This window comes from Emydura macquarii, unplaced genomic scaffold, assembly GCF_026122565.2.
Source record: "Emydura macquarii macquarii isolate MOO-44397 ecotype Brisbane River unplaced genomic scaffold, CSIRO-AGI_Emac_v2 contig_320, whole genome shotgun sequence".
NCBI classification, from domain to species: Eukaryota; Metazoa; Chordata; order Testudines; family Chelidae; genus Emydura; species Emydura macquarii.
Window position 1 is genome coordinate 5,834,813 of NW_027130457.1, and position 27,933 is coordinate 5,862,745.

Genomic DNA, 27,933 nt, shown 5'->3' on the forward strand with positions numbered 1-27,933 from the left:
ATCATTCCTCTCTCAGCCTCAGCATTTATAGCCAAGCTATTGTATGGTGCATAAACTAGAAGTTTCTCTATGCCTCTGACATATATGGCTGCTCCTTTTCCCTTCCCAAGCATGAAAACAAAAACACTTGGTGAATATAGCTAAAGTATAAATCACCAGCCTAAATTTAAAGCAGCTTGAATAATAAATAGTGTCAATAAATAAACTGGAATTAAGATTGTAAACATGAATGAATGGCATTTGATGTGGATCCAAAAACAATTACTATATTGTACATGTTGTATGTATAACTGTGTTTTGCTTACACGGTAATTAAAATGTAACTGTGTCATTAATATAGGCTCTTATTAGGTCACATACTTGTTGTTTTCCACATATAGCCTGTATGCTCACAATTGTCTATTCTTTGAACTGTTAGCTTTGAACTGTGCTGGCTTTGCAAAGGTTGGTCTGCCCGTTAGTGAATTCAGATACAGTGTTCGGCTAATTTTGTGATTTGTAGAACATATATTTCCCATAGAAAAGAAAAGAGGAGTTGGAATTTTTATCCTGACAGCACATAAATGCGAAAGTATTGGGCCATATTTATATTCAGTGGTAAAATACACTAGATAACCCCCACCACCACCGCCCTAGACCTCTTAAAGAAGGTGATCTGCAGATGTGTAATTTACAAACTAAGGGGTAAAACAATAATAAAAGCTATTTTGGAAATGATTGTGGTCTAAATGACAAAGTATGAAATCTTATTGGTAATAGGCCGCTTTTTTTTCTTGGCACTCTGGGGAAATGTTGGTTATAGAAATGGTTGTGATAGCCCTTTTCAGCCAATGCTATTCTAAAACATTTTTATAACCTCATTTAACTGAAATAAAAAACCGTTCGGCTGTAGTCCAGTGAGTAGTATCTGTAACACAAATGCATGTTTCATGGCTTTATTTTTCCTGTTTGTTTTACCACAGAATAACAGGCTGGCAGTATGTCAAATTGCATATTAGGGAGCTTTACAGTAATACAGTTATTAGTTTTTTTACCCCCTTCTAAAAATAAGTTTGGAACAATGAGCAATAGCATGTGAGTTCACCAGATCCTGTCCTCGTATGGGTCAGTTGTTTGAACACATGAGGCTGGCCAATTGAATGCCGTGCTGATATCGCAACCAATACAGAAACAAACTGTTTCTAGTTATCAGCATTTATTCATACCTGTCCAAAGGACCTTTGGAATAAAGCAGTTTGTTTTTCTGCTTTTTTTTCCCCTCCTTCAGTGGAAAATGTTTGTATGGACATGCACAAAAATCCCTCACAATTTTATCTTCATAAACTTCAATCTTTGCTAGTTTCTTTCTCTCTTCAAAGTAAGGGGCGCACCCATGGTCTTGAAATTGTTCTTCTGAATGGAGTTGCCAAAGTTATTGACAGACACCAGACCATTGTTCCTCAGTCTCCTCTAAAGATGATGAAAACTTAAGAGGAAAATTTCAATTATGAGTAAAAAGTGCAAGTGGAAATGTGCCTAAAGACATTAAATGAAACTTATCCTTTGATAAGATTTATTTTAAAAAGTCTCTTTCTGAGGTAGGAAGAGAGGTGTCTGTTTTCTACCTAAATACAGTCCGGTGAGATTTCTGAGTCGCTATCCACTGCATCTCATGGCTATTGTATAAGGTCTAAACCATGAGTACTCAACCTGTGGGATCAAGACATCTACCCTTGGGATCACAAACTGGTTTCAGAAGATTGCGTACACCTGCCCTTTCTTTGTGGCTTGATGTAAATGGTGTACGGGTGTCAAGATTTTTTTTTTCTGTTTATAACATGGAATAGAAAATTTTGAGAAATACTTGTCCAAATAAACACAACAGAGGTGCTGCATCCTAAAGTGTATAAGTCAGTTGTACATAGTAAATTATTTTGAATGTATATGAATGGGTATCTTTATTTTTCACACCTTTAAATCTGATTCCAAGTCATTACTTGCTGTGTGCGCCAAAGTTTGCCTGGTAATCCAGAAATACTCTCCATCTCTCCATGGGCAATTTAAATTACAAGCTGAAATTTTCCTCTGCCTTTCATGAGAAAATGCTTTGAACACAGAAGTAAAAGGGTATAAATGTGGGTAAATATTTGTTTTGGCAAGCATTGTTGTAGATTTGTGTTTAAGTCAAACAGTATCCTGGCAGAGGAAATGACAAATCTGTAAAGGAGGACTGTAGTCCTGATTTATCATTGCATTACTCCAGGGGTACTCGGGTGTGACTCGGGTTGATTTCAACAGAGTCACGCTAGCATAAAACTATAGTAATGCAGTGGTGGATCAGGCCATACAATTGTATTTATGTAACATACAATTTTGTGTTCAAACAGCCTCTTTCATTGCGGTGTTCTCAAATCACTTTCCTGACATTAAGCCTCACAACACTCCTGTAACCTAGGTGGTATTCTTGCTATACAGACGGCAGAAGCTGAAGTGGAGGGGATAATGACATGTGCAAAGGGATGAACGCAATCAGTTACAGAGGAGTCCATGATATGGATTCTAACCACTTTACTGTCCCTTTCTGTATATATGTTAACCCTTAGTTTTGTATAAATGTGGCCAGATTGTGTAATTCATTCACTGGGGTGATGCTAAATCATATATTGCCACAGGGAAAACTTCAGGAATCTGTTTGTATTGGGAGGCATGATTCCTCCCAGAGCGTCACTGGATGCAGGGGACATTTGTTTACTGCACCATCCTTAAGGGAGTATGCTCCTTTCTTTCTTCCTGGCCAATTTGCAGGCTAGCCTTGGTCCTGGGATATGGTCTGTGGACCTTCCCTTTCTTGCTCCCCTTGTAGTGGTTTGGACTTCTTGTGGCCCAGAAAGAAGAGTGGGTAAAGAGACTGCAATTATGATTGGCCTGTACTGGAGATACAAGATGGGAAAGAGAACTAGTGCTCTTCTTTTCTGGTGCCCTTGCACAGTGGCTAGCATAATCCAGGTGTGTGCGTATGCATGTGTCTATCCTGTCTGCGTACTTGCAATTTAAAGCAAACAAAAGCATGAATGTTAAAAAACCACTTAGTGAATTTGGGAAAACAGCCATGCTTCCTAGGCAGCAGCTGTCTGCTAATAACTGAATCGACTGGGCTGACAAGCAGCTGCAAGTGTCAGTTTTATCTTTTGAGCTACTGCTGTCTTCATATCACTCTGTCAACAGTCAAGACCAAAGGGTCTGGGACTGTATGGAAACAAAAAGCGTGTATGTGAGTATGCATGATGTGAGAGCGAGGCTGGCTTTGTGAGGTAGTTGTGTTGGCAGAACTTGTTCTTACTAATGGAGACGAATGTATTTATAGCAATAATTTGTCTTCAGTAGTTAGTATAAAAAGGCCTTTGTGCTTTGCATTCAGAGTGCTCCCATTTGTAGTAATGATGAGAAATATTGCTTGATGACAACTTCAAACCTGTTTTCTTCTAAGTTGTGTCATTGCTCTTGAATCAGAATGAGCATTGCACTGATATATCGGAGAAAAATAATTTTCATGGGAATACTTTGTATAGACAGATTTTTTTACTTACCTTTTTATTGACTTTTATGGAAATGTTAACAGTGGGAGAAAATCCTAAAATTAATGACTGTTGTGCCGCAATACTAAAGTTGGGTAGATCTAAATGTTATGCAAACACATGACTTTCAAGTGTCCTGAAACATGGCTGTTCGCACAGAGGAATATAAACCTACCATCCTCCCCTGAAAAAGCAAAAGAGAATATGCTCCCAAATCATTTTTCTGAGTGTCTGATCCTGCCAGGGCTAAGCATATTCGAGCACTAAATTCCTTGCAGGAGGTGCTCAGCATACCATAGGGTTGGGCTGTTAATCGAGCTTTAAGGCCTGATCCAAAGCCCATTGAAATCAGTGGGAATCTCAGTCTTCAGTGAGGTTTGGGTTAGATCTTTAGCAATCACTTAGGGCTTGTCGACACTTGAAATGTAACAGCAGCGCAGCTGCGCCGCTGTAGCACTTCAGGTTAGACACTGCCTACCCCAACGGGAGAGCTGCTCCCATCAGTATAGGTAATCTACCGCCTCTCGAGGTCAACGAAAACTTTCTTCTGGCAGCTGTCTGTCAGTAGTTAGATTTGTCACTCAGGGGTGTGGGATTTTTCACATCCCTGAGCAATATAGCTGGATCGACCTAACTTCCTAGTGTAGACCTGATCTTTGCTCATTTTTGTCATCCTTCTGCCTTCCTCTCCCAGCTCCCCAAAGTAAGGAGACATTTTGAAATGTCTAAAATACAGTGAATTAAAGGGTGTGGTAGAGCAATGCTTTCAGGAAAGGAAGAAAAAATGAAAGTACAGTGGGGCTGCCAGCTCTGGGAAAACCCTTAAATTGGGCTGCACACTTAAAAATCAGTTTGATGTAACTTCAGGTATGTTAACCCATAAAATGTAGGACTCAATGATTTGGCTCCAGCTAGTTTTGCTGACAATAAAAAGCTTATTTAAAAGGGAGCATTGTAATCGAAATCTCCCACGATTACTGTTTGAGTAGAAATTGTCAAACGTTCACTGGGCAATGATCTTGTTCCGTTCTCTTACTTGCCTGTTTGGATCAGACCTTTGCTTTGTCTCTTGTTTGGCAAATGTTTCCAAGAAAAATATTTCAGTTGAACTAGTTTGTGTATGTTTCCAATGTACAACCACATTATAAACTCGGAATTTGTTTCTTTGTTATAGGGATCACGGGTCTGGTTGCGAGAAAATGGTCAGCATTATCCAAGCACTGTACATTCCTGCGCGGAGGGAGTTGTTGTATTCAGGACAGATTATGGTCAGGTAAGATGCGAATCCTAATCTTTTCCATCGCTGTTTATAAAGTAAAGAAGACAGCCTACATTTAAAAAAATATTATAAGTGTTAAAGGCAGCTGATGAATCAAATTTAACTTTAGAGATATAAAATGTTGCTTTTTAAAAATAGATCTTCCTGTTGTATTGCTGGTGGCTTGATGTAACTATGTTGGACAAAGCTGAAGAAACATTGTTTAAAACTTTGATGGTCTTCTTTAGGTCAGTGGTACTCAGCCTTGTAGACCTGGAGAACCTCTTGATCATTTTATGGCATTGCAGATTGTCTGAAACAGGTGCAGTGATTTCCTGAGATTGATGCATCACAGCGCAGAATCATCACTGACTAATGTAACACTGCAGTGCAAACCTCCTTGAACAAGATCAGGACTTGACACTACAATTTTGGCTTTCTGTGACTTCATTTAATACACTCTCCCTCTTCTGATCCCCAGGAAATACAGAAGGAATGGGGGCATTGCTCCTCTTTTTCCTACTCATCCGTTTTCCTACTCAACTGTACTATCAGACATATATCTGGCTGCTTGGAGGGATGGAAATTGATCCCAATGACCCAGTTCATTTGCTCAGACCACCTTGCCTATGTCAGGCAATGTGGGAGCTCTTCTGAGATAAGCACTTCATTGACTTTGCGTGTGACCTACCGGTATGAGAGGAGCTCACTGAAACCCGTGCAGTCTACATGATCTGCATGCAAAACTTCAGATAGCTGCAAGGAGCTCTAGAAACACAGGTTGAGCCTCATTGCTGTAGTTTATTTTCTTCATGCCGAGGTCCACAGATCTACTAAAATGGGTGCTTCAGCCTGCTTGGGGGCAGAACCAGACCTGGCAGCAGAGGAATGCCTTGCGTCCTGCAGTTCCCTCCAGACTTTTCTGCACCCCCGCCCCGCCCCGCCCCGCCCCGCCCACCGGTGGCAAGCAGCTCAGCCAGGTCTCTTTGATGCAGCGCTTTTTGGAGGGGATTCCAAACTGTATTTCAATTTTTAAACCAACAGTTCAGCTCACTAATGTCTCAGTCTCTTTCCCAGCTGTGACTCAGGGCTTCATTCGACTTTTGGCGAGATTGTCCCTTCAGCTCTGCTTCCCCGTCTGAGGTGTTTGCAGTGGCTGATGCACCTGCTGGCTTCAGGGAGCAAGCTAGGCTGAGAAAAGCCAGAGGCAAAAGGAAGGGTCTGTATTTCCTGTTCCTAATCCCCTCCCCCACCCCGTCTCTCCCTCTCTTTTGGAAGGGGTCACCTCAGTCACTTTTCCACCAGGAGAAAAAGAACCAGGTAGGACTGGAAAAGAAACTGCTTCTGAGGTAAGCAGCCCCACATCCCCATCTCTATGAGGGTAGTGAAGGTAGAAGGGCAGCACACCAGATGGAAGATTGCACCTGAGTCCCTGTTGCCTGCATCAGCAGCCACACCTCTGACTATGGAGGTCAGCCTCCCCCTTTGCTTCCCCACCCATCATGGATGGAGGGCATCAGAAAGCACAGATGCTGCCAGGGTCACAGGGCCTTTAGACCCACCTCTCTCTGCCCAGGCCTCAGGATCCCTACTTGTATCCCAGGCTGAGAACTCCAGGAGAAACACAGACGCCTCTGGGGATCTCAGTCAACAGAGAGGGGCAGAGCTTCTGGGGAGCCAATCCTTGAGCTTCAGATCAGTACCTTTCTTGAGAGACCAGGAAGGGGCCCATGTGGAGGAAGGAAGACAAGATGAACTTCTTTAAGGACAGGGAGATCCTTAGCCACTTGAAATATTTTTGGAGCAATCTCTGAGCCTAATTTTGCTCCACCTGCTCCCTCTGAGACAGGATCATGGGGAGATAATGAACAATAAAATCGATGCTGTTTCACCTTCTCACCTGAACTGAGCGCAGCAGGGGGAATAATCATCAGTGGTGGGTTCCCCTGTTTGCCGCACGGAGTACAGCATGGTCGATCAGTGCAAAGAAGATCAGGCCATAGAAACCATGAGTCAAAAACAGAGTGATACAGCTCCTGGAGTATAAAACTTAAGACAAATGCAGACACAGGGTACCAGGGAAGTCAATCATAGGTGTGGCCTGTGAATGAATGCTATCAGATACAAGATCTCATCTCAGAAGAACGTTAACAGAAGCTGAAGATGGCCAGAATGGAAAACAAATGGCTTCACAGAAACAAAAATCTAGTCCTTATTGATGCTGGTTGGAAACTCTGATCTCATATGCAACCATACTCTGGTGATCCGGACCTCTTATGATACTTATCCAGTAATTCTGAGTATCCCTGCTTCATCTCACCCTGTTTCATCATTGGCTCCCATATATATATATTCTTCAGTCCTACAGCCGATAAACACAGAGAATCAGATTTTTGAAGGATAGTCCGAATCCATCAAAAAACATCTATGCCGTAGCGTGATATTAAAAAGTAATAATAAAATCAAAAATGTGTCTCAATATAAATGGACGGGCACATGTTCTATCATAAGACAGAACACTTTATATGTTGACTTGTTTACGTTGGGACACTTGTTAAGTGGGTGTTAAATGTCGCTAAAGCTTTAAATGTCAAGCTGAAGCATGTTTATGCCTTCATTTGCCATTTTTCTGTACCAGTTAAGATGTTGGATGTAGTTATACCCAGCCTGCAGGGAGAAACAGTGCACCAGTTTATTCCAATTTGTCCAGGAAAGATTTCAAGTTATTTGTTTGACTGTTCCTGTTCAATTCATTTCTGCAATGTTGATCCGTACCACTTCCCAACCCTTCTGAAATTTAAGGCTAGATCATCGGTTGGTGTAATGTTTGTCAGTTTACACCAACTGATAATCTAGTCCCTTCTGTGGTTTATCTGATGTCTCATAATGTTGAAAAATGGAAAGACAGGTCATGTTCAAACCCTGTAATTTTATTTGTGTTTACAGTATAAACTGACTGTCACGTACAACATTGCTATAATAATATATACTCTTCTTCGAGTGCTTGCTCATGTCGATTCCAAACTAGGTGTGCGCACGCCGCATGCACGGTCCGCCAGAAAGTTTTCCCCTACAGTACCCGTAGGGTTGGCTGTGGAGCTTCCCGGAGTTGTGCCTCCATGGATTTCTACATGGGGCCCTGCCGACCCTTCCCTCCTCAGTTCCTTCTTACTGCTCATGATGGTCCCTGGAACAACCGGTTTCTCTTGATTAGCAAGTGATTTCCCCTTCTTATCACTTTTCGTTAAGTACCTGTAAATAGTTAAGTAGTTAAGTTTTAGTGTAGTTAGGAGAGAGTTCCCGATTAGCGGGTAGTTTAGTTCTGCCCACCCCGTACTGCGAGTGGGGCATGCCTAGCTTCAAGTCATGTGGGTCCTGCAAGAAGCCTTTGCTCAGGAACAACCCGCACTCCTCCTGCCTGAAGTGTTTAGGAGAGTCGTACTTGCGGGAGCGGTGCAAGATCTGTCAAAGCTTCCATCCAAGGACCCAGAAAGAGAGGAGCCAACGGCTCAAATTTCTAATGATGGAGGAAGCTCTTTGCCTGTCGGAAACTTCTGGGGAGCAAGCCCACAAATCGGCCTCAGTACAGAGTGCTCCGGCATTGGTAAAGGAAGGGCCACAGTTGAAGGACTCTGTTAAGGAACCACAGCACCGACACACCTCCCCAGCACCAAAGACCACAGCCCGGGGGACTCAGCAGCATAGCTCCCATTTCCCGGTGCCACATAGGAAGAAGAGGTCAGAGAGAGGGTGTTCACCGACATCAAGATCATCGGGAAAGGAAGTGGGCAGAGTGAGACTCGTGCCGGGCCGCTTGAGCCTGGACCTTCAAGGTGCGGCACAGTTGACTCCAGCCCCAAGAAGGGGTTCATCAAGTCCGGTGCTGGTGGCGTCTCCGACAAGGGAGATATTGGATGAAGCTTTACAGCTCCTCTCCAATCCCGAAACTTTAGAGGCGGTGAAGGAGCTGATCGAGGAGACAGTCCTTCCAGCCCACCCTAGGCAAGAGTGCATGCAAGCCCCGGCACCGAAGAAGGGCTCAGTGCCATCAAGGGGCAAATCAGTGCTCATGGCCAGACCCCGATCCCCAACACCGTCCGACACCACGCTGCCGTGGTCTCCACACAGCAAAAGATTTTCCTCGGACTCTGAAGTGGAGTCAGTAGTATCCAGGAGAAGCCGGTGCCGGAGCAGACAGAGACCAGAGGAGCTGCTGCCTCCCTCGGTGCAGTGGCCCCCCCAATGGCAGATGCCAACACAGTGGCCTTTTTTGGACTCCCTGGGCATACCACCAGGCACAAGAGTCCCACTTGGGCAGGTCATACTCTTTGGCCTTAGGATCCAGACCTTGGCCCCCTCATTCCACGAGTGCTGTGCCAGACGCCAGAGATGCCTTGGACCTGGGCACTGAGCTGGATGAACCCCAGGAACCCAGCACCAGGGAAGGTGAAACGGCACTGCGCAACCCGGCTGGTGCCGAGGGGTAGGAGATCCCAGGGCCTGTGAGGGAATCTTCCTCCTCGTCCCTGGATGAAGTGGTAGTGGGAACTACCCTGGTGGCCATCCCAGATGACAGCAGGACACACCAGAAACTGCTGTGCAGGGTAGCTCAAAATATGGTCCTTCAGGTTGAGGAGGTCATGGAGGACATATTCCAGGGTTGCTCTGCCACTGATCAAGACCATCAGGGAGACCACAAAAATTTTATGGCAGACCCTGGCCTCTCTACCCCCTACTGCTAAAAGGATGGAGAAGGAAGTATTTTCTGCCATCCAAGGGGCATGAACTTTTTTGCACCCACCCCACTCCAGGGTCGTTGGTGGTAGCTGCTGCTAATGAAAAAGAGTGGCAAGGTCAGCAGGGGCTCATGCTGAAGGCCAGAGATGCCAAAAAGTTGGAGCTCTTCGGATGGAAGGTGTATTTCACCGGAGGGCTCCAGCTTAGGATCACGAATCAACAAGCGATCCTAAGTAGGTATGTCTACAACTTCTGGGTGTCAATGGACAAATTCAAGGATTCTGTGCTAAAAGAGTCCAAGTCCAAATTCATGGCCATGATTAGAGAGGGCAAGGTGGTATCCAGGACTCTGCTCCAGTCAGCCTTGGATGAGGCGAATGCAGCAATTCGCGCCATGTTGTCAGGGGTGGCTTGAAGAGAAGCTTGTGGCTGCTGGCTTTGGGCCTCCCTCAGGAGGTTCAAACGACCATTCATGACTTCCCATTTGAAGGCCCAGAGTTATTCTTGTCCCAGACGGACTCTTAAGTTGCAGAGCCTAAAGGACTTGAGGGCCATTCTAAAGTCTTTGGGCCTGCACACACCGGTGCCTCAAAGAAAGCCCTTCAAACCAAAACCGACGCCCCGTTTCTACCAACTGGGACAGGACTCTAACCAGTGCAGACGTGGTCAAAATGGCAGGAGGAATAACCATCACACCTCCAGCCAGAACCAAGGCCAGTCACAGAAATCTTGGGGGCCAAAGAACTTTTGAGGGTGCGCCTGAGGATGGCACCCCAGCCTTAGATGGAGATCTAACCCATCCCTTGTTTTACAACCGTTTATTCCAATTTTACCATACATGTTCCAGGTTACATCGGACCAATAGGTTCTGCGCATGGTAAAATTGGGATACTCATTCCAGTTTTCCACCATGCCTCCTTCCCACCCCCCCCATGCCAATCCCCATCCCTCTTCAGGGACCCCTCTTACAAGCAACTGCTTCTTCAGGAAGTGCAATCACTTCTGGGGTTGGGGGCAGTGGAAGAGGTGCCTCGACCTGAGAAGGAAGGGGTTTTACTTCCATTACTTCCTAATTCTGAAAGCCAAAGGGGGGCTTCGCCCCATTTTAGACCTGCGAAAGCTAAATAGGTTTTTGAGCAAAATACAGTTCTGCATAGTTTCCTTGGCCTTCATCATTCCCTCCCGGTATCTGGAAGACTGGTATGCAGCCCTCAACTTGAAGGATGCGTACTTTCATGTGGCCATTGTCCCAAGGCACAGAAGGTTTCTTCACTTCGTGGTAGGCAAGATGCACCTACAGTTCGTGGTACTGCCCTTTGGTTTGTCAGTGGCGTCCTGAGTGTTCACAAAATGTCTTGTGGTAGTCGTTGCTTTTCTGAGGAGGCAAAGGATTCAGGTGTTTCCTTACCTGGATGATTGGCTGGTCAAGGGATGCACCAGAGCCCAGGTGGAGATGCACCTACAAATGTTAAGAACCACTCTCAACAGGCTCGTTCTCATGATAAACAAGCAAAAATTGACGCTGGTCCCCATGCAGAGAATAAAATTTATTAGGGGCTGTGTTAGACTCAGGGCAGGTAAGGGTATCCCTTCCTCAAGCTCAGTTCTTGGCCATCAGGGATATGATAAGAGGCCTGGAGAGACATCCCCCCCTCACCACAGCACGAAACTGCTGGGGCACATGGTAGCATGCACTTATATGGTCCAGCACATGAGGCTGAGACCTCTACAGTCCTGGTTAGCAATGGCGTATCACCCAGCACATGACACAGTGGACAAAGTGGTGTGTCTATCCCCTGAGGTTCTAAATTCCCTGAGTTGGTGGTGCGAGCCTCAACGGGTATGTGCCAGTCTTCCCTTCCGGTCACCTCAGCTATCCGTGTGTCTGATGATGGATGCCTCAGACTTGGGATGGGGTGCCCATCTAGGCGACCTCAGGACGCAGGGCCTGTAGACGCAGGCAGACCTGCTGTCACACATCAACGTGAGCCTAAGAGCAGTGCGTTGGACATGCCACGCCTTTCAGGATGACCTACAGGGTAAGGTGGTGTCGGTTCTGATGGACAACATGACAGCGATGTTTTATATAAACAAACAGGGTGGAGCTCACTCCTCTCCCCTGTGCCAGGAAGCCCCTAGTCTGTGGGAATTCTGCATCACTTGGTCGATTCACCTAGAGGCATCATACTTCCCAGGGCACCAGAACGTGTTGGCGCTCAGCTTCAGTGGGTCTTTCCTCACCCATAAGTGGTCAGTTTGCCCAGATGTGTTGGCCGATGTCTTCCAGAGGTGGGGCGTTTCCCAGATAGACCTGTTTGCCTCAGAACTCAACAGAAAGTGCAGGAGGTTCTGCTCCTTTCAGAGGCACAGCCCCAGATCCATTGTGGACGCATTTCTCATCCCCTGGACGGACCATTTGTTCTACACTTTTCTGCTGACTCTGCTTATCCACAGGGTGCTGATGAAGATGTGGCAGGACAAGGCCGTGGTTATTCTGATAGCCCTGGCTTGGCCCCGGCAGCATTGGTTTACAACACTGCTCGATCTTTCAGTTGAAACACGGATCACTCTACCTCTTCTCCCAGATCTGCTTACTCAGGACCGGGGCACACTGCGGCATCCCAACCTCAAAGTGCTGTACCTCACGGCGTAGAACCTTCGTGGTTGAACCCCAGGGAACTGGGGTGTTCAGGCCAGGTTAGGGAGGTCCTCCTTAGTAGTAGGAAACCCTCTACTAGGGCTACCTACTTGACGAAGTAGAGACGGTTTTCCAATGTGCAGCAATGAAGGGCATCTCACCTTTGAGTGCGCCGATCCCGATGATATTGGACTATTTGCTTCACCTGAAGCAGCAAGGCTTATTGGGATCATTGGTTAAAGTCCACCTGGTGACTATTTCGGCCTTCCATTCGGGGGACGCAGGCAGCTCAGTTTTTGCTAACCCCATGGTTAAGCGGTTCCTGAAGGGATTGGACAGGCTGTTCCCGCCCACATGTTCCCCAGTGGCTGAGTGAGACCTGAACGTCATCCTCTCAAGGTTAACGGAGCCTCCATTTGAGCCTCTGGCATCTTGCTCACTCCTCTATTTATCCTGGAAGGTGGCTTTTCTGGTATCCCTAACTTCTGCCAGGAGGGTGTCTGAACTCAGAGCGCTGACTTCGGAGCCGCCATGCATGGTTTTCTTTAAGGACAAAGTCCAGTTTCTCCCCCATCCGGATTTCCTCCCAAAGGTGGTCTCGTCTTTTCACTCAAATCAGGATGTTTTCCTCCCAGTCTTTTTCCCGAAGCCACACGCCAATGGTACAGAGCATAGGCTACACACCCTTGATGTCAGAAGGGCCTTAGCGTTCTACTTTGAAAGGACCAGACCCTTCAGGGAAACGTCTCAACTGTTTTTGGCAGTGGCCGACAGGATGAAAGCGGAGCCAGTGTCGTCTCAATGCATCTCATCTTGGATCACGTCATGTATCAAGGCATGGTACGACCTCCTGAAAGTACCCACACCCGCGTTAACGGCCCATTCCAAGAGAGCGGAGGCATCCTCTGCAGCTTTTCTGATGCAGGTGTCAATCCAGGATATTTGCAGAGCGGCAACATGGACATCAATCCACACCTTCACGACGCATTATGCTATTACCCAGCAGGCTAGGGATGATGCAGCTTTTGGGAGAGCAGTCCTGCAGTCTGTGGGAGTCTGAGTTCCGACCCCTCCTCCTATGGTATGGCTTGGGAATCACTTAGTTTGGAATCGACATGAGCAAGCAGTCGAAGAAGAAAAGATGGTTACTAACCTTCTGTAACTGTTGTTCTTCGAGATGTGCTGCTCATGTCCATTCCACACCCTTCCCTCCCCGCTTCCCGTCTCCCTCCCCTTTCCCCCCACCCCCCGCGCCTACTCCACCGTTGGAATTGTCCAGCAAGAAGGAACTGAGGTGGGAAGGGTCGGCAGTGCCCTACATAGAGTGCCATGGAGGCGCAACTCCAGGGGGCTCCACAGCCGACCCTATGGGTACTCTAGGAAACTGCTTTCTGGTGAACCATGCACGGGGTGCACACACACCTAGTTTGGAATGGACATGAGCAACACATCTTGAAGAACAACAGTTACAGAAGGTTAGTAACTGTCTTTTTATTTTTAAAATAAAATCCAGGCCAAGTCTGGTACTAGCCATCCGGTTTAATCACAAGCCCTACCCAGCTCCTAAAAATAATAGTCCAAATTTTCAATCTTGGATACCTAAAGATAGCCATGTAACAGAGCACCCCCAGTTCCAATTGAAGGTAAGGGTAGCTGTTGATGATTGGCACCTCTGAAAATCAGGTCAGTTTTAATTAGTTGTCCTAAAAAGGGAATTAGGTGGCTGACTTTGGCCCCCCAATGAAATATGTGCACAGTAGTTATGTGGTCTGAACAGCTCTTGTGTACATCTAATACCTGAAATGTAGTGGTGCTGTCTTTTTGGCATGTAAATACTGAAAGGCTGAACTGCACAGGAGTTGAAGCAGGTTCATACTATTATCTTTGTAAAATCTGAATGATTCTTTTTCCTGAGGGAACCTCTTACTTGATAGTAAATGGCATCTTCAGTGTTTTAACTGTTGTTTTAACAGACACTATTATTTACAGTGCAGTGGAACATAAGATGTTGACAACAACCTGTGGAACCATTAAGTAGCATTTAAAATAAATAATGCAGCCTATAACTTGATTGGCTAGCATAGTTTTAGTGGGACAAAGCAATTTGCTACACTGAGTAATCCTAGTTCTTCTAGAAGAATGTTTTCAGAAGAGTGCTTTGGGGTTTAGCTGCACCACACCACTTGACATTAATGATGTTACATATCTAAATTCTCTTCTACCTATTTGAAATTGTATCCTTGATGTGTTAAACACTTGTGTTCTGTGTAATGTACCAAATACATGTTTAAAACAGTGCTGCCTGCCACAATACCTGGCAATCACCTTTGAAGTGCTCACAATCCAATGGGATGCAAGAACTTTAAAGGACTACTGCTGCATGGGAATGTCACACAGGTCTAGGGTTGAGATTTTCAATAGAGCCTAAGTGCCATTGAAATTTTATGAGTTTGATAACAAATTCTTGGGCTCTTTTGAAAATTCCAAGCATGGTACTTATGTCCAGCAGCAAATTGATTATGAAACTGTCAAGATCTTCACTGAACACAGAACTACGTTATTAATCTTGTTTGACCCCATATCTACTGCCAGAACTTGCAGGTATTGCCACACTGGCAGTTTTCAGCTGTACATTCAGTCATTTGAATGGAATGTCAAGATGTAATCAAGGAAACACTAGGAAGGCATGTTTCCTGGATTTGCTCTTGCACCCTTGTTTGTTCTTTTGTTATCTTAACAACTTTAGCATGCTCAACATGGGAATCTTTTTCTGTTTGGACTTGAGATCATTGTCATTTTATATTACTAATGGGCAATTTGCCATAGCTAAGCAGAAGATGGTGTTTTACTTTGTTCTTCTTTCTTTCCATATTATTCTAAGCTCTGGAAACTTATTTTTTTAGAAGGATCTATCATTATGGCACTTAATTGTTCTTTGAACGAATATTAATTGAAATGAATGCTGCTGAATGCAAACACTCTTGCGCAGGGTTTGATACGACATTAAGATGACAGCAGATTACACATCAGGTGATGGATTCCCCCATGGAAACTGCAGTGCACCACTATTATTTTTCAAACAGGAAGAATTTAGATAGCATTAAACCAGTCATTAAAATAAGACTGATTTGTTATAATTGAAATACTGTGGTAGTATCACACTGCTGCTGCTGTGTACTTTGTGCGTATGCAGGGAGACAGTTTGAAACTAGCAGAAGCTGGTAGCATACCTTGACTGTGTACTCCTGGTTGTCCCAAGCATTGGCATGTGTGCATCAGCCCACTCATTTATTCCAGGTCCATTTTGGGGACTCCCTTTTTATCACCTTCTATCCTCTCTTAATTCTTTGAATTAATTGAAGAAAAGAGAGTGTGTTGCATTTTCATGTTGCATTGAAATCAACTGATGGATGGATGGATGGATGAACCTCCAAAGTCGTTTAAAGCAGAGATTTATCTGTCCTTTCTAGAGTGGTCTAAAAATTGTCATGGGTGGCACTTCTAAATTTTATCCTCTTTATAAGCTTCTGTGGGATCTGGGTGCCTTCCAGAAGGGGAGAAACGTCACTATGATTGTTTTTGTATCAGATTCTTTCCTCTGTTTTGACCTGTGTAATGCTAATTTGTGTGTGGTAGTTGAGGCTGTGCATAATGTTTTGGAAGGTGTGTGTAACATTTGTGTATGGTTTTATATAGTGTATCTGAGTGTCTGTGTGCATATTGCACATACAAGGTATGAGACTTATTCTTCCCTTGGATTCACATCATATTTCTACAGAGTGCATTAAACGTACCAAATAATTTTTGTACTTGGGAATACCTTCATATGCCCTGTTTTGGGGATAAAATACGATATTTTCTCCTTTTAAAAGGCTTTCATTTATTTAATGATAAAACAGGCATTTCCTCATCTCCACATTCTATACATTTTAATGAAGTTGTGTGAGATTATAAAATACTCAACAGAATGTGAAGTAAAACCCTAAAAGCACTGCAGTCTCTGTAAAGCTCCATTTGTTGAGTGTGTGCAAGGCACCCATTCAAAGAGTATGAATGGCTCCGTCTGTCAAGATGCCACAAGAGACCAAACAGCTGTTGAAATTGAACTCTTTCCTATCTATCCCTTTGCACTTCTTCAGACAGTATGGATTTCACTCTATTGCTATTATTGTTATTACTTTATTCTATACTACAGCAGTGCCTAAAAGCCCTACCCAAGATCAGGGCCCCATTGTGCTAGAAGCTGTGTATATTCATAGTAAGAGTTTAGTCTCTGCCCCAAAGAGCTTAAATCTGAATAGATAAGTCAAAGGGTGGGAGAAAGGTGAATTCCGATCTCTTGAGTTCCAGTCTACTGCTTTAACCACAAGACCATCCTTCCTGTCCTAATCAAGAACCTTTTTCAGTGCTTACAAGTCAAAGGGCTGATCCATGTATTAAAGTGCCCAGAAACTTGTATAAGCTGTATAACAGCATACTGGGGACTCTGTTTAGGATCATTTTGAGGCTACTGTTCTTGTTTGCAGAAGTTATATAATGCATTTGAGTTGGATAGCTAGCAGTCTTTCTGAACAACCCCCTACACATGTATTTTCTGTAACATCCCTTCCCTTTTTCTTCCAGAAGAACTTTTCTGTAAGTTTAACAAGATTTGACACAACTTGTTCTGGTATGAAGAAAATTGCACATAGGGTATAAGCCAAACTGATTGCCACAAACTGATTAGCGTCGGTGACACTGAAATTGCAGAATGCTTAATTACATACTCCTTTAGTTGACCGAGAGAAACTTTTAAATCAAAATACATTCTAAATGGAAACAGCTGAGATATAATATCCCCAAAATATAGGTTCTTTAAAAACACAGATGGTAAATATCCCTAGCAAAGATGTTGTCAGTCAGAACAACTTTCTTTGAATTTGCTTTACAAAGAAGTAATTCATGGTACAGTATTATGTCAGCAAACAGGACAGAGCTTAGTATCCTCGACTTCAAATAAGAGGCACCTGTAAATGGTTTGGCCTGCAACAACGATATTTTTTTTTCTGTATGTTTAATTTAATGCGGCTCTGCTGGAATATTTTTGCACAGCAAGAATGGGAAGACTGCACATGTTCTGTGTTAAACACAACTCGAGTATGTTTTCCACAGGCTTTTACACCTTCCTTTTTCCCTCCTCAGTCTGGGGGCTGGGAAGTTACTCATGATGAGCTCATTCAGGGAAGTTAGAGCTGGACTTTTTAAAAGAATATGTTCAAGGCAGTGATGTGCCTACGGTGAAGTTGCTGTATGATATACCAGAAGAGTGAATATTTATGTTTGTTCATATACATTCATCCAACTAAGTAACATTTAAACTAATTAAAACAAACCCCCACAATGTTACGAGCATCTTCAGTCTTATTTTTGTGTAAACACTTTCCTATGCCTCGTGTCATCATAATTTAGGCCCCTATTTTGCAAACCTTTGCTACTGGGTTTAGTATTTACTATGATGAATAATCCCTTTGGATCAGATTCTGACATCTGTACTTGAAGTGTGGCATACCCAACTGTGTAGGTAGACCCACTGAAGTCATTTGAACAAAACTCTTTTTTGCCTTGATACCTACAAAAAACTTGTGGTTAGGCTGCTTGTGGGCAGAGACCACTGTCCCTCATGCTGACCCGTATTGTCTCATTTTTTTAATCTATACTCTCCTATCTGCCATATCCCTGTTTTCTCGTCTCTTACTGAGATTGTAAACCCATTGGGGCAGAGACTGTATTTTTGTTCTGTTTGTAAAGTGCCTAGCACAATGAGGTCCTGGTCCATGACTAGGGCTCCTAAGTGCTATGGGGATACAAATAATAATAATAATGATAATATTTAATGAAAATCCTGAAGTCAATGGGACTGCTCATCAATAAATGCTATAGTCCATGTTAAGAGTTTGTAGGCTCATCCCTAGATTCTGAATCCTTCTGGATATAGGGATTATACCTTCGTTATATATGTAAAATGCTAGCCTCCTATGGTACTACATAGAAATAAATGCTCAGTAGTAATCCCGAAGCCATATTTTATTATAACTCATGTGTTGAACCTGTGTCACCACTGAAACATGCCCACCAAAAGTATCTTCTTTTTAACACTCCCTCATGGTTTTCTTTGCATTTACAAACTTGCTTAGAAAATATGCAGGGATACTTAGGTGATTTTTCTCAGTTATTTTTGGAGTTAAACTTTGCATAAAGACTGAGTGATTGTTTATCACTTGTAAGGATTTTTCCAGGATGCTTTCAATTAAAAAGAACTCAAAATAATTTGCAGGACTATTGGCTTACACCTACCTCTCTATAGCTTTATGGCAGACACGCTGCCTGTGGGGTAGATTCCAAATTCAGTGGCTTTATTTCAGGATATTGGATTCCATCTATCTAAACACTGTAAAGTTAGGACTAATTCTTCAGTTAGTTGATATTGGGCTCTGCTGTAATAATTCTGGTAATGATTCTTGAATATACTTGAAAAACCTACTGCTGTGGTTATTGGGACCTTGGTTTTCCAGAAGATAGGGCGATATCAGGGGTAGAGGTAGGGAAAGCACCAAAACTCAGATAGTCTTTTTAGTACCCTAGGTTTATCTTGTGTTGAGTAATGTATACATCTTTATGTGATATGTCATAGTTCAGTGTCTTTTGCTCCAAGCATCTGTTGGCACCCTTGTAAACAGAGCTAATGACAGATGTTAACTGTGTGGCTTCTGGAGATGATGTATACTTGTATAACAATAGGTTAGAGCATGTGTTGCCCACAGTCAGCAAGTGATTGGCCAGTTTTTTGACCAGATATTATATTGTTCTATAAACAGCTTCACAGAGTATAAATGCCAAGTGGGCAATAAGCTTTTTGGGTCATCACTTCTCAGCTTGTGAGTCACGACCCCCCAGGGTCACCAGGAGTTGCTGGTATGAAGGGGGCTGTGTAGTCTGTCTCTGGTACTCTTCGGAGGCAGATTTGTTTGAACCAGTTCACTCAGTCCTCAGGTGCCAAAAGTACCTCATGGAGTCCATTGTGCTGAATTTCACAGTGCTGCCTATCAAGCATGTTGTGAACTGTTGCAAAGGATTCTGGGATCCCTTTAGCACCTCACTAGTTCGCACACCCTATAACTGAAACATAAAAAAGCCTGTCTCCCCACATCTGTACGAAGATTTAATAGAATGCTGTCATGAGGTCTTGTGTTACCAAGGATTTCCTGACTGTTACAAATATATACTTCAGAACGCTATCTGACATACTAATTCAAACTAAATCACACTTGCGGAATGAACAAAGCGTATTTTCTGATAAGTTATCCTTGCCGTTTGAATACTTCATTTGTTTAATTACTTGCTAATTTGCAAAATACAGTAATTTGGAACAGGCCCTTTAGTGTGTGTGCTGGAGAGTCTGTTGTATATAAATGCTAAAAAGAAAAATCAAAACATTGAGCATAGCCATTGCTTTAAAGAAAAATGTGATTCCTTTGTTTGCAGTTGAGCTGATACAGCAGCTGTCCATTGTCGCTCTGAAAGGCCAAACTACTTGCTCTTTCACTTGCTTTGCACCAAGTGTGGTATTTTTACACACCCATATTAAGTCTTTGAAAGCTTGTTCGGGGCTAATTTAATTCACAGAGCTTTTTCCTTGCTCAAGACCAACCTAGGATTCAGGAAAAAGAGCCTTGCTGTGTTTGTTCATATCAAAGACTGGGTACAGACATTCCTACTAAAAAGCAGCAGTATTTTTTTTTAATTTGCTCCCCCTACTATGTGCTTATTCCTTCATATCCTGGTGGGCATTTATTGTAAAATATCATCTGCTGAGGCATGCACTACCTTTTCTTTTCCAAAGGCACAGTTTCTTGGTATTTGCCCCCTTTCCATTCACCAAAACTACTATCCTTGGTTAGTTGCAGGATTAGAGCATCTGGGAAATAGTGTTTAAAATAAATCTTAAATTAAACAAAAGATTGTAAAACAGATTATGCTCTGTTACACCTATGCTGCTCCATTGGAGCCACTGGAATTGCCATTTTGCTCTCTAGTTGCAACAGTGTAGCCACCCAGTATTTGACCCTAAATGGCCAAAAATAGGAGGGTTTGAAAGAGGTTAAGCCAAACATTTATAAAGCACATGAGCAGTCCTTAAAAAAACAACAAAAAAAACACATTTTTTCTTTTGTTACTTCAAGGATTATGTTCTTGCTTACCGAGCATTATTAGGCACTACTTATTGTAACCGCTGAAATTCATTCTGTTGGTATTAGTGTAGCTATCATTTTTGAAAAAATGAATGTTTTAGTGCAATATGAATTAAAGCTTTCCTCTCACCGCAGTGCAATGCAGAAAGTGGTGTTTTTAGTCTCTGAGATGTCAGTGAGAGCAGTTAATTTCTGAGACGCCTACATAGGGGTCTTTTTTGTCTTCTAGAAATTCTTGACCTGCTATGCTCACTATGATCTTTCTTGGCTATGTAAACAGTTAAGATGTCAGTCTTTTCAGTTGCTTTCTTTAAAGAAAATCTAAACCATCTGTGCTTTTATTATGCTTGCTCTAAAGAGAGCAAAACTGCTTTTGTTTTAAGATTAAAGCAGATGTATGCAGATTGCCATTTTAATTTCTTTTGTACGGGTTAGAACACATTTCAGCTGTTCACAAAAAATGGCAAGGAATGCAGGCTATTTTGTGCGTAAATATCGAGTGTCATGATGAGTAAGCTTGTCAGTTCAATTATTTAGCACTGTTACCAAACTCCTTTGGATGTGGAACTGAGTTTTCAGTGTTACCAGTGCCTTATGAACATACCATTTGGGTTAAACAAAATATACATTACTGTGTCAGTTTGCAATAGGGAGATGCTTCATATTGCTCAGCTGAAGTGTTAGACCGTTCAGTTTAGATAAAGTAATGATGGGCCAAATTCTGAGGTTCTTACTCTAATCAAAACTCCTGTTGGCACGTATCGGAGTTTGACTGAGTAAGAACTGAGTAAAAACGTAAGGATCTCCATTGTCTCAATCCTGCAAAATTCTACTTGCAGGGAGACAGTGGGGCTACTTGTTTGAGTAAGGACTCCTTATATGTGTAGGAGTTTGCAGGTATGGCCCAAAGCTTTTAAAGAGAAATGTGTAAGGAAACTAAATTAAAGAACTCTTTCTACTTGAGGTCATTTAATTGCATCAGCTTTTCAAATAGATTTAAAAAAAATGTCCCCCTCCCAGAATAATTTGTATCAAACATTGTATGATGGCTGTTGTAAGCGCCAACGTTTTGAGCCACGGCTGTAGAATGCAGTTCTGCTGTTGTACATTCTTTTTTATAAGGATTTATATGTGATGGAAAACCATCTGAAAAAGGAATACCACTGCTATGTGTGAAACATGACTGGGGAAGACACCTACAAGAAATGGATAGGCTGAAGCTAAGCAAACAAGCTGTGTGGCAGGAACTTAATCACCTGTAATCACATAAGGAGTAGCAGCTATCCTCTGAAAAAGAGAGATCAACAATCCCTTTAACACTCAGGCTTGGGTCTCCAGTAATTGACTGTTGACAAGAATCTGATAGCAAGTACAAGAAACTAAGAGACACTTATTCCGGTAACATGTAATTTATACTGAGAGTCACCGTTCATTAGTGTCAGAATGAGCCATATCTAGTTCCTCTGTTTTTGTGCTGTTGCATTTAATTTTGTACATGGTTTCTCAATGTAGCATCATCAAAAAAGACCCAAACTCAATAACATTAAAGGTCTTCACTCAAATTTTCTAAAGCTGAAGTGTGAAGTTGCTGCTTCCCCCGTCCCGCCCCAAAGCCTGAAGGTCACTTGTTCAAATCCAGCCAAGTGGGTAGCTTTAAAAAAAAAAAAAAGCTGTAAATCATCTGACAACTGTTCAGGGACCTGTGTGAATTGAGTTGGTGATCTCAGTTTAGTTCTTAGTGAACAGCTATCCAGATAGTAAAAAACAAACAAAAACCCATGGTCATGACTGGTATTATTTGGCATGATAGTTGTCAGTTTTAACAGCCAGGCCATGTTGGGAAGTTTGCAGTGCTGGCACCTGCTCTGTGCCGGGTTTGTGGATTAAAAAATGGCTTTGATTTCCACAAATCAGGCAATCAGAATGTTTTCCAAGAACTGAATTTACTTTATAGTGTTTCAAAAGAAGTAAAGAAAAGTGGACACCACATGGGATCAGCAACTCCTTTTCTAGACAAATTAGCTTATTTTGTGTTTTTTTTTAAACTTTCCCCATCAGGACACACAAAGACATTAATATTCATTATGGATTAAAGTTCAGATTTTTTTTCTTTAAAAAAAACTGATAGATTTTGGAAAGAGAATATCAGATAATTTTTTTAGTTTTAAATTTTGCTTTTAACTTATGGATATAGATGTTTAGAATGGAGTTTGCTAACTGCAGTAACTTTAGTAGGAAATATTTAAGCGAGAGAGAACATATGCTTTTCATATGTAAAGGTGAGCTCCAAATACAAGTGTTTTGGGAAATTTCTAAAGTGACCTTTTATTATTTAATTAAGAATATTAAATTAGATCATGAATGAGAGGCATATCTGTGCAATGTTTTCCCCCAAAGCGCTCTTGCAAAGTGACAGTGAAGTTATTTTGATATGGATATTTTAACTAGCTTCAAAAGAGCTATGAAGTACTTTTGCATGTTTGGTTTAACTTATTCAAAACACAGAAAAATACTTTGGACAAATAGGTCACTCCCCCCTCCCCCCTCCATTTTTAGAATAAAAGTCACACTTCATTGCACACAGATTGGGTCTGAGATAGCTAAACAGACATACTGTATCGAAGCTGACTTAGTTAACTATATTGTACATAAAATACCTGCATTAAAAGCACATTATTAAGGTTGCAAAGTCAAGCAATCAAAAGTTAGGAAATACCATAACAAAAGTTAACTGAGCAACCTTAATTCAGCTCCCTTGTGCATGTTGATTATCATACAGTCTTTAATTACATGATTAATTACATCTTTTATACTTCACTTAAGCAGTCCCATTTTCAACTCCTCAAGTTTAGCATTTTGGAAAGGGTCCTCACTTTGTATCAAGTAGTATCATCATCCTTTTTGGGCCCAGGCATAAATACAGAAAGCTTTTAGTGCTGGGAGAAAGGCAGGAATTACATATTGAGCGTGATTTACCTTCAGACTAATGCACTGAATGAGGCAGGGTCCTGTGGGGGAAAAAATAGTATGCGATCATGTAATTAAGGATTGCATCATCATGCAACACACAAGAGGGTCAAATTAATGTTGCACAGGTAGCAACTTTTCTAACTTTTCAGTGCTTGACTTTGTAATCCTAATAATGTTCTTTTAACATAGTTTTGTGTTTTAACATAGTTGTGTGTGTGTATAATTGTGTAATTCATAGTTTAAAAAAAAAACGTACACCCTGAAAAACCAGGAATTCCATTATGTGGCATTCTATTGACACCTACAGATTCATCACACAGACCTCTGCCACTTGAGGTATCAGAGTAACTGATAGCAGTAACAGGTTGTCATCCCCTCTGCGAAGAAAGACTTGAGGGAGATGAAATACTTTGCTGGTGGGTTTCACAGATATTTGCTGACCACAGAGGAATGGTGAGACTCAGGAGTCTTGGAGTTCCATTCCAGACTCTGGATCACAGTGTTCTCAACTGGGCACAGGCCCTGTACACTTTCCCAGACTCCTTCTGCTTCATCCCCTCTAACCTCACTCTGTCTCAGTCATGTTTCTTTCCTACCGCAGCTGCTCACCCCAGTCTCATTCTCCTCATCTAGCTAGTCCCAGTCCTAGTCTTTTTGCCCAGCAAGTCCTAATCTCACCCCTCTTGACTCCTAGTCTCAATTTTCTTCCTGCTCCCCGTTTCCTTGGCCAACCATTCCCAGTTTTTTTCCTTATTTCGGCTTCTTCACCTCAGTCTCCTTGCCTTGCTGGCCCCAGTTCCCCTCCTCCTAGTTCCTCATCCAGTCTTTCTTCCCTGGGACCTTCAGTTGGAGAGCCCTGTCCATTTCCACTATCCCCACTAGCTCCCCGGGTTTCTAAAGAAAAAGAGGAGGGGGAGAACATTTCGCCTTGCAGAGATTATGAGATTGACTACCAGATTTTGCAAAATTGTTGAACAGAGGCTGCTTGTTTTGATGCTTCCTGAGCAGAGACATACTTAAACATGAACCTCCACAAGCTAAGCGAAGAGAAGGTACCCTAAACCAGTGTTTCTCAATTAAATTTGGCCACGGAACCCTTTTGAACTTCATAAATAATTGCGGAACCCCCCAAACTCTTAGCAGTCTTCAAATGTCGAAATAAGCAAAGGTCAGCATTTCTCACTTAAATTACACTTACACTGGATACCCTCCGCCGGAAAATCCGAGACATCTTCCCTTTTTCGGCGGCGCGGAGAACAGCTGCTCTCGGCGGCGTGGAGAACAGCTGATCGCGGAACCCTAACAGTGTTCCTGCGGAACCCCAGGGTTCCGCAGAACACCAATTGAGAAACACTGCCCTAAACTCTTAGAGCCGTTTCAACTGCTTGAAGTAGCTAAAGCTTTTAGTTTCTTAAACTAATTACGACACTGTAAAGGTATAGAGGACTTCACTTGCTGAAACCACTCTAAAAGTATGGGACATATCTATGCCTGAATGTTTAGTGCATTTTAACACGTTAACTGACTTCTTTTGGGGCAGGGCTGGAGCAGCTGTTAGCCCTGGGGCTGCTGGAGTAGTGGCTGCTGGAACAATTGACTGTCAGCCATCCCCCTGGCCACAGAACAGCTGACCAGGGTGAGCTCCAGGGAAGTGAAGCAGTGGCCACTGGAACAGTGGCTGCGGCCAGCCCTGGAGCAGGGGCCCTGGAACAGCAGACTGGCAGTTGGCCCCAGAGCCACTGAACAGCTGACTTGCGTCCAGCCCTGGGCTCGCCAGAATAGCTGCCAGGGTTGGATCAGTCCCCCTCGGGCTGGAACAGCAGTGATCAGCCCCTGCCACAGAGTAATGGTGGGGCTGGAGCAGCTGCAAATGCTGGCAGTGCTCTGTTTGTGTGTGTGTGTGTGTGTGCGCCGCCGCGCCCCCCCTCCGGGGCACCCTCCAGGGTATTTTTTAGTAAAAGTCAGGGACAAGTTGTGGGCTTCTGTGAATTTTTGTTTGTTGTCCATAACCTGTCCCTGACTTTTACTAAAAATAACTGTGACTGAATTGTAACCTTAGTTATAGTGTAGACAATACACAAACATTCATTGCTAATCAGGTTTAACCCTAGGCAGTAGCTAAAAGAAAAACTTACTTTATTCAAGCTTGAATAACTAGGAAATGGCTGATTGTAAAGAGGTGTTTCTTTTAAAACAACAATAACAAAAACTACCAAATCAAGCTCCAAAACTAATTCATTTTTAGTTGAGAGCAAACGTGGAAGATATCAGCCACAAAGGCAGGAGAAATTTCTAAGTGAAAAGGGATTTTTTATGGAAGATGGAATTTAGCCTTAAGTACCATGGTTGGAAAACTGTCCTAACATCAAGGTGCAAACTGACCCCCTTTGCATGCCTGTGAGTAAATGGAGATAGCTGTGCCAAAAGAGAATCTAATCTCCCTCACCATTTGTGTGATGTAGGTTTTAAACCTGTGCTGAATTTAAATTCAGAACTACTTGCATTAGGAATGGCTATGCTGGAAAGCAAAGTTAGAAGTGTAAAAGGCAGTCATAGTAGGCCCTAGCTTACAAGCTTTACACAGGAGGAACTCCATGATTTACTTGGAGTTTCCACAGACAGCGGGATTGCAGGGTTGGGCCTTGTGTTTGAATCAAAACAGCAAGTCAAACAGTTAAAAAATTTGTGGCTGAAGTGGCCGTCCTCTTTCAGTACATCTTTTGAATTTATACATTTTTTGCGGGGTAGGTAGATCTAAGGGACAGAAAGCTATATCTTTCATGAGCAGATATAACTGCCCTCCTTCCTTTCATGGTTACCAAGTCCATAATACACTAACTTTTTTAAAAAATTTTTGGAAGGGTTTTTGTGGAATAGAAAGGCAGACTAAATTCTGGGTACTAAGCTGGTAGTTGTTTGACGCTAATTTAGTTTACACGGGTGAGAACAATCTCCTAAAGTCAGTTTTTGTTTAGCATTCCTAGTTTAGTGCCTGGTTACAAGTGGAATAGTACAGGGTGTCTAGCTACTGAACACATCCCCAGAATATTGACCTAGTTCTTGAATTATATGCCTACCAACATGCTCGTCTCCTGGGTGAGTACCGTTCTGCAGAATACATTGGGTAAATATTTACATTCTGGTTCCCTCCCACTTGTTAAAATATTCTTTTTTTATATATTACAATGAAAAGCACTGTGGGTATAAAACTTAGACTGTGGTTTTTGTTTTGTTTTTTTGTTTTGAGGGGGTGATATATTTATTTAACAACGGCCAACCTAGACACAGCATGTGTTTTCCAAGTACTGCTTTCACTCAGTTTCACAGCTGTGTTGACAGATTTACTAGAGGTGATGGACTTTCTCAAGGTCACATAGTGGTTGATTAGAGAGTAGAACTCCAGATCCTTCTGGCTCCAGTGCTTTGCTTAGTTACTAGATCATACCTCCTCTTTCCAAATGATTGCAGCAAATAACCAGAGCTCTACAGTTTATTTATATAAATAAACATTGGCTTGGACTATATAAGCCTTTACAACCTGCTCTGATTGAAGTTGGTGGGAATATTGAAATTTATTTCAGTGTGATGGGGCCCAGAATGATAAAAAAGACAAGATGTTTGGCAGCTTTAAATTAAAATAAATAAATAAACATGGCTCTTTAGATGAACCAAGTACATTTTTGTGGTATGATTATCCTGATTTTACATTTATATTCTGTAGCACGCAAAGACCCCAGTTTTTCTTGGGGTTCCAGTGTGCAGAGAGCTGTGCCAACACAGGTAAAGAGACAGTCTCGTAAAGCAGTGATGAACTAGCAGGGTGCCAGTTTGGTGTAAGAAGCTATTGCTGGTTTGGGCCAATCTCATCCCAAAATAAATTTTTCGCTATACTTTGTAATCAGGTAAGGTGGACTCTAGGGAAGAGGATGGGCTTTAGTGAGTCAATGAAGCCAAAATTGATATTAACCATTCTTCTCTAAGATATAAGTCCCTCCTTGGAAAGGGGAGTAGCTTATGGAAGTCAGCAGCCACATGGGCAAATTTCATGTTAATATGACTTTTTAACAGCAATAGTTTTTGAAGTGAATGTAACACATTCTGTGGCACATATGACACTTGAAAGACTGGCTTCTGCTCTCCCAAAAGTCAGCAAGTGTTTTGCCATGGACTGCAGTTGGTTTAGGAGTCCCCAGATTCTCCAACATTAAAGGGACACATCAAGTGTTTTTTATACTCCAAATTTTGCTTATTGTAAAATTACAGTTAATCAATTTGTAGATGAAGATTATGCCAACCTTCTTCCTTGTTCACCCAATTACTGATGAATTTTTGTCACCCATATTCAGATTTATCAGCACAGAATGTTCCATTTAAAAAAATATGCTTTTAAATTCAAATATATAGGTTAGATATAAAAGAAATTTTATCAGGAAATACAGGAAAAAAGGATGGAGAACAGCCAGCATTTCATAAGAGATCTTATACCACAGGAAATTAAAAGCAATTTACAACGATGTGGCTAATATATTCTTCCATACAATACATTTC

General features: G+C 42.5%; 1 protein-coding gene across 1 annotated transcript in view; it reads left to right on the plus strand.

Annotated features, from left to right (window-relative positions):
* MYO10 (myosin X) overlaps positions 1–27,933 on the plus strand; it is a 235,838-nt gene that overhangs the window by 45,474 nt on the left and 162,431 nt on the right. The window contains exon 2 of the mRNA XM_067569804.1: positions 4,729–4,827. Coding sequence (XP_067425905.1) covers positions 4,729–4,827 — 99 coding nt within the window. The remainder of the gene's footprint in view (positions 1–4,728; positions 4,828–27,933) is intronic.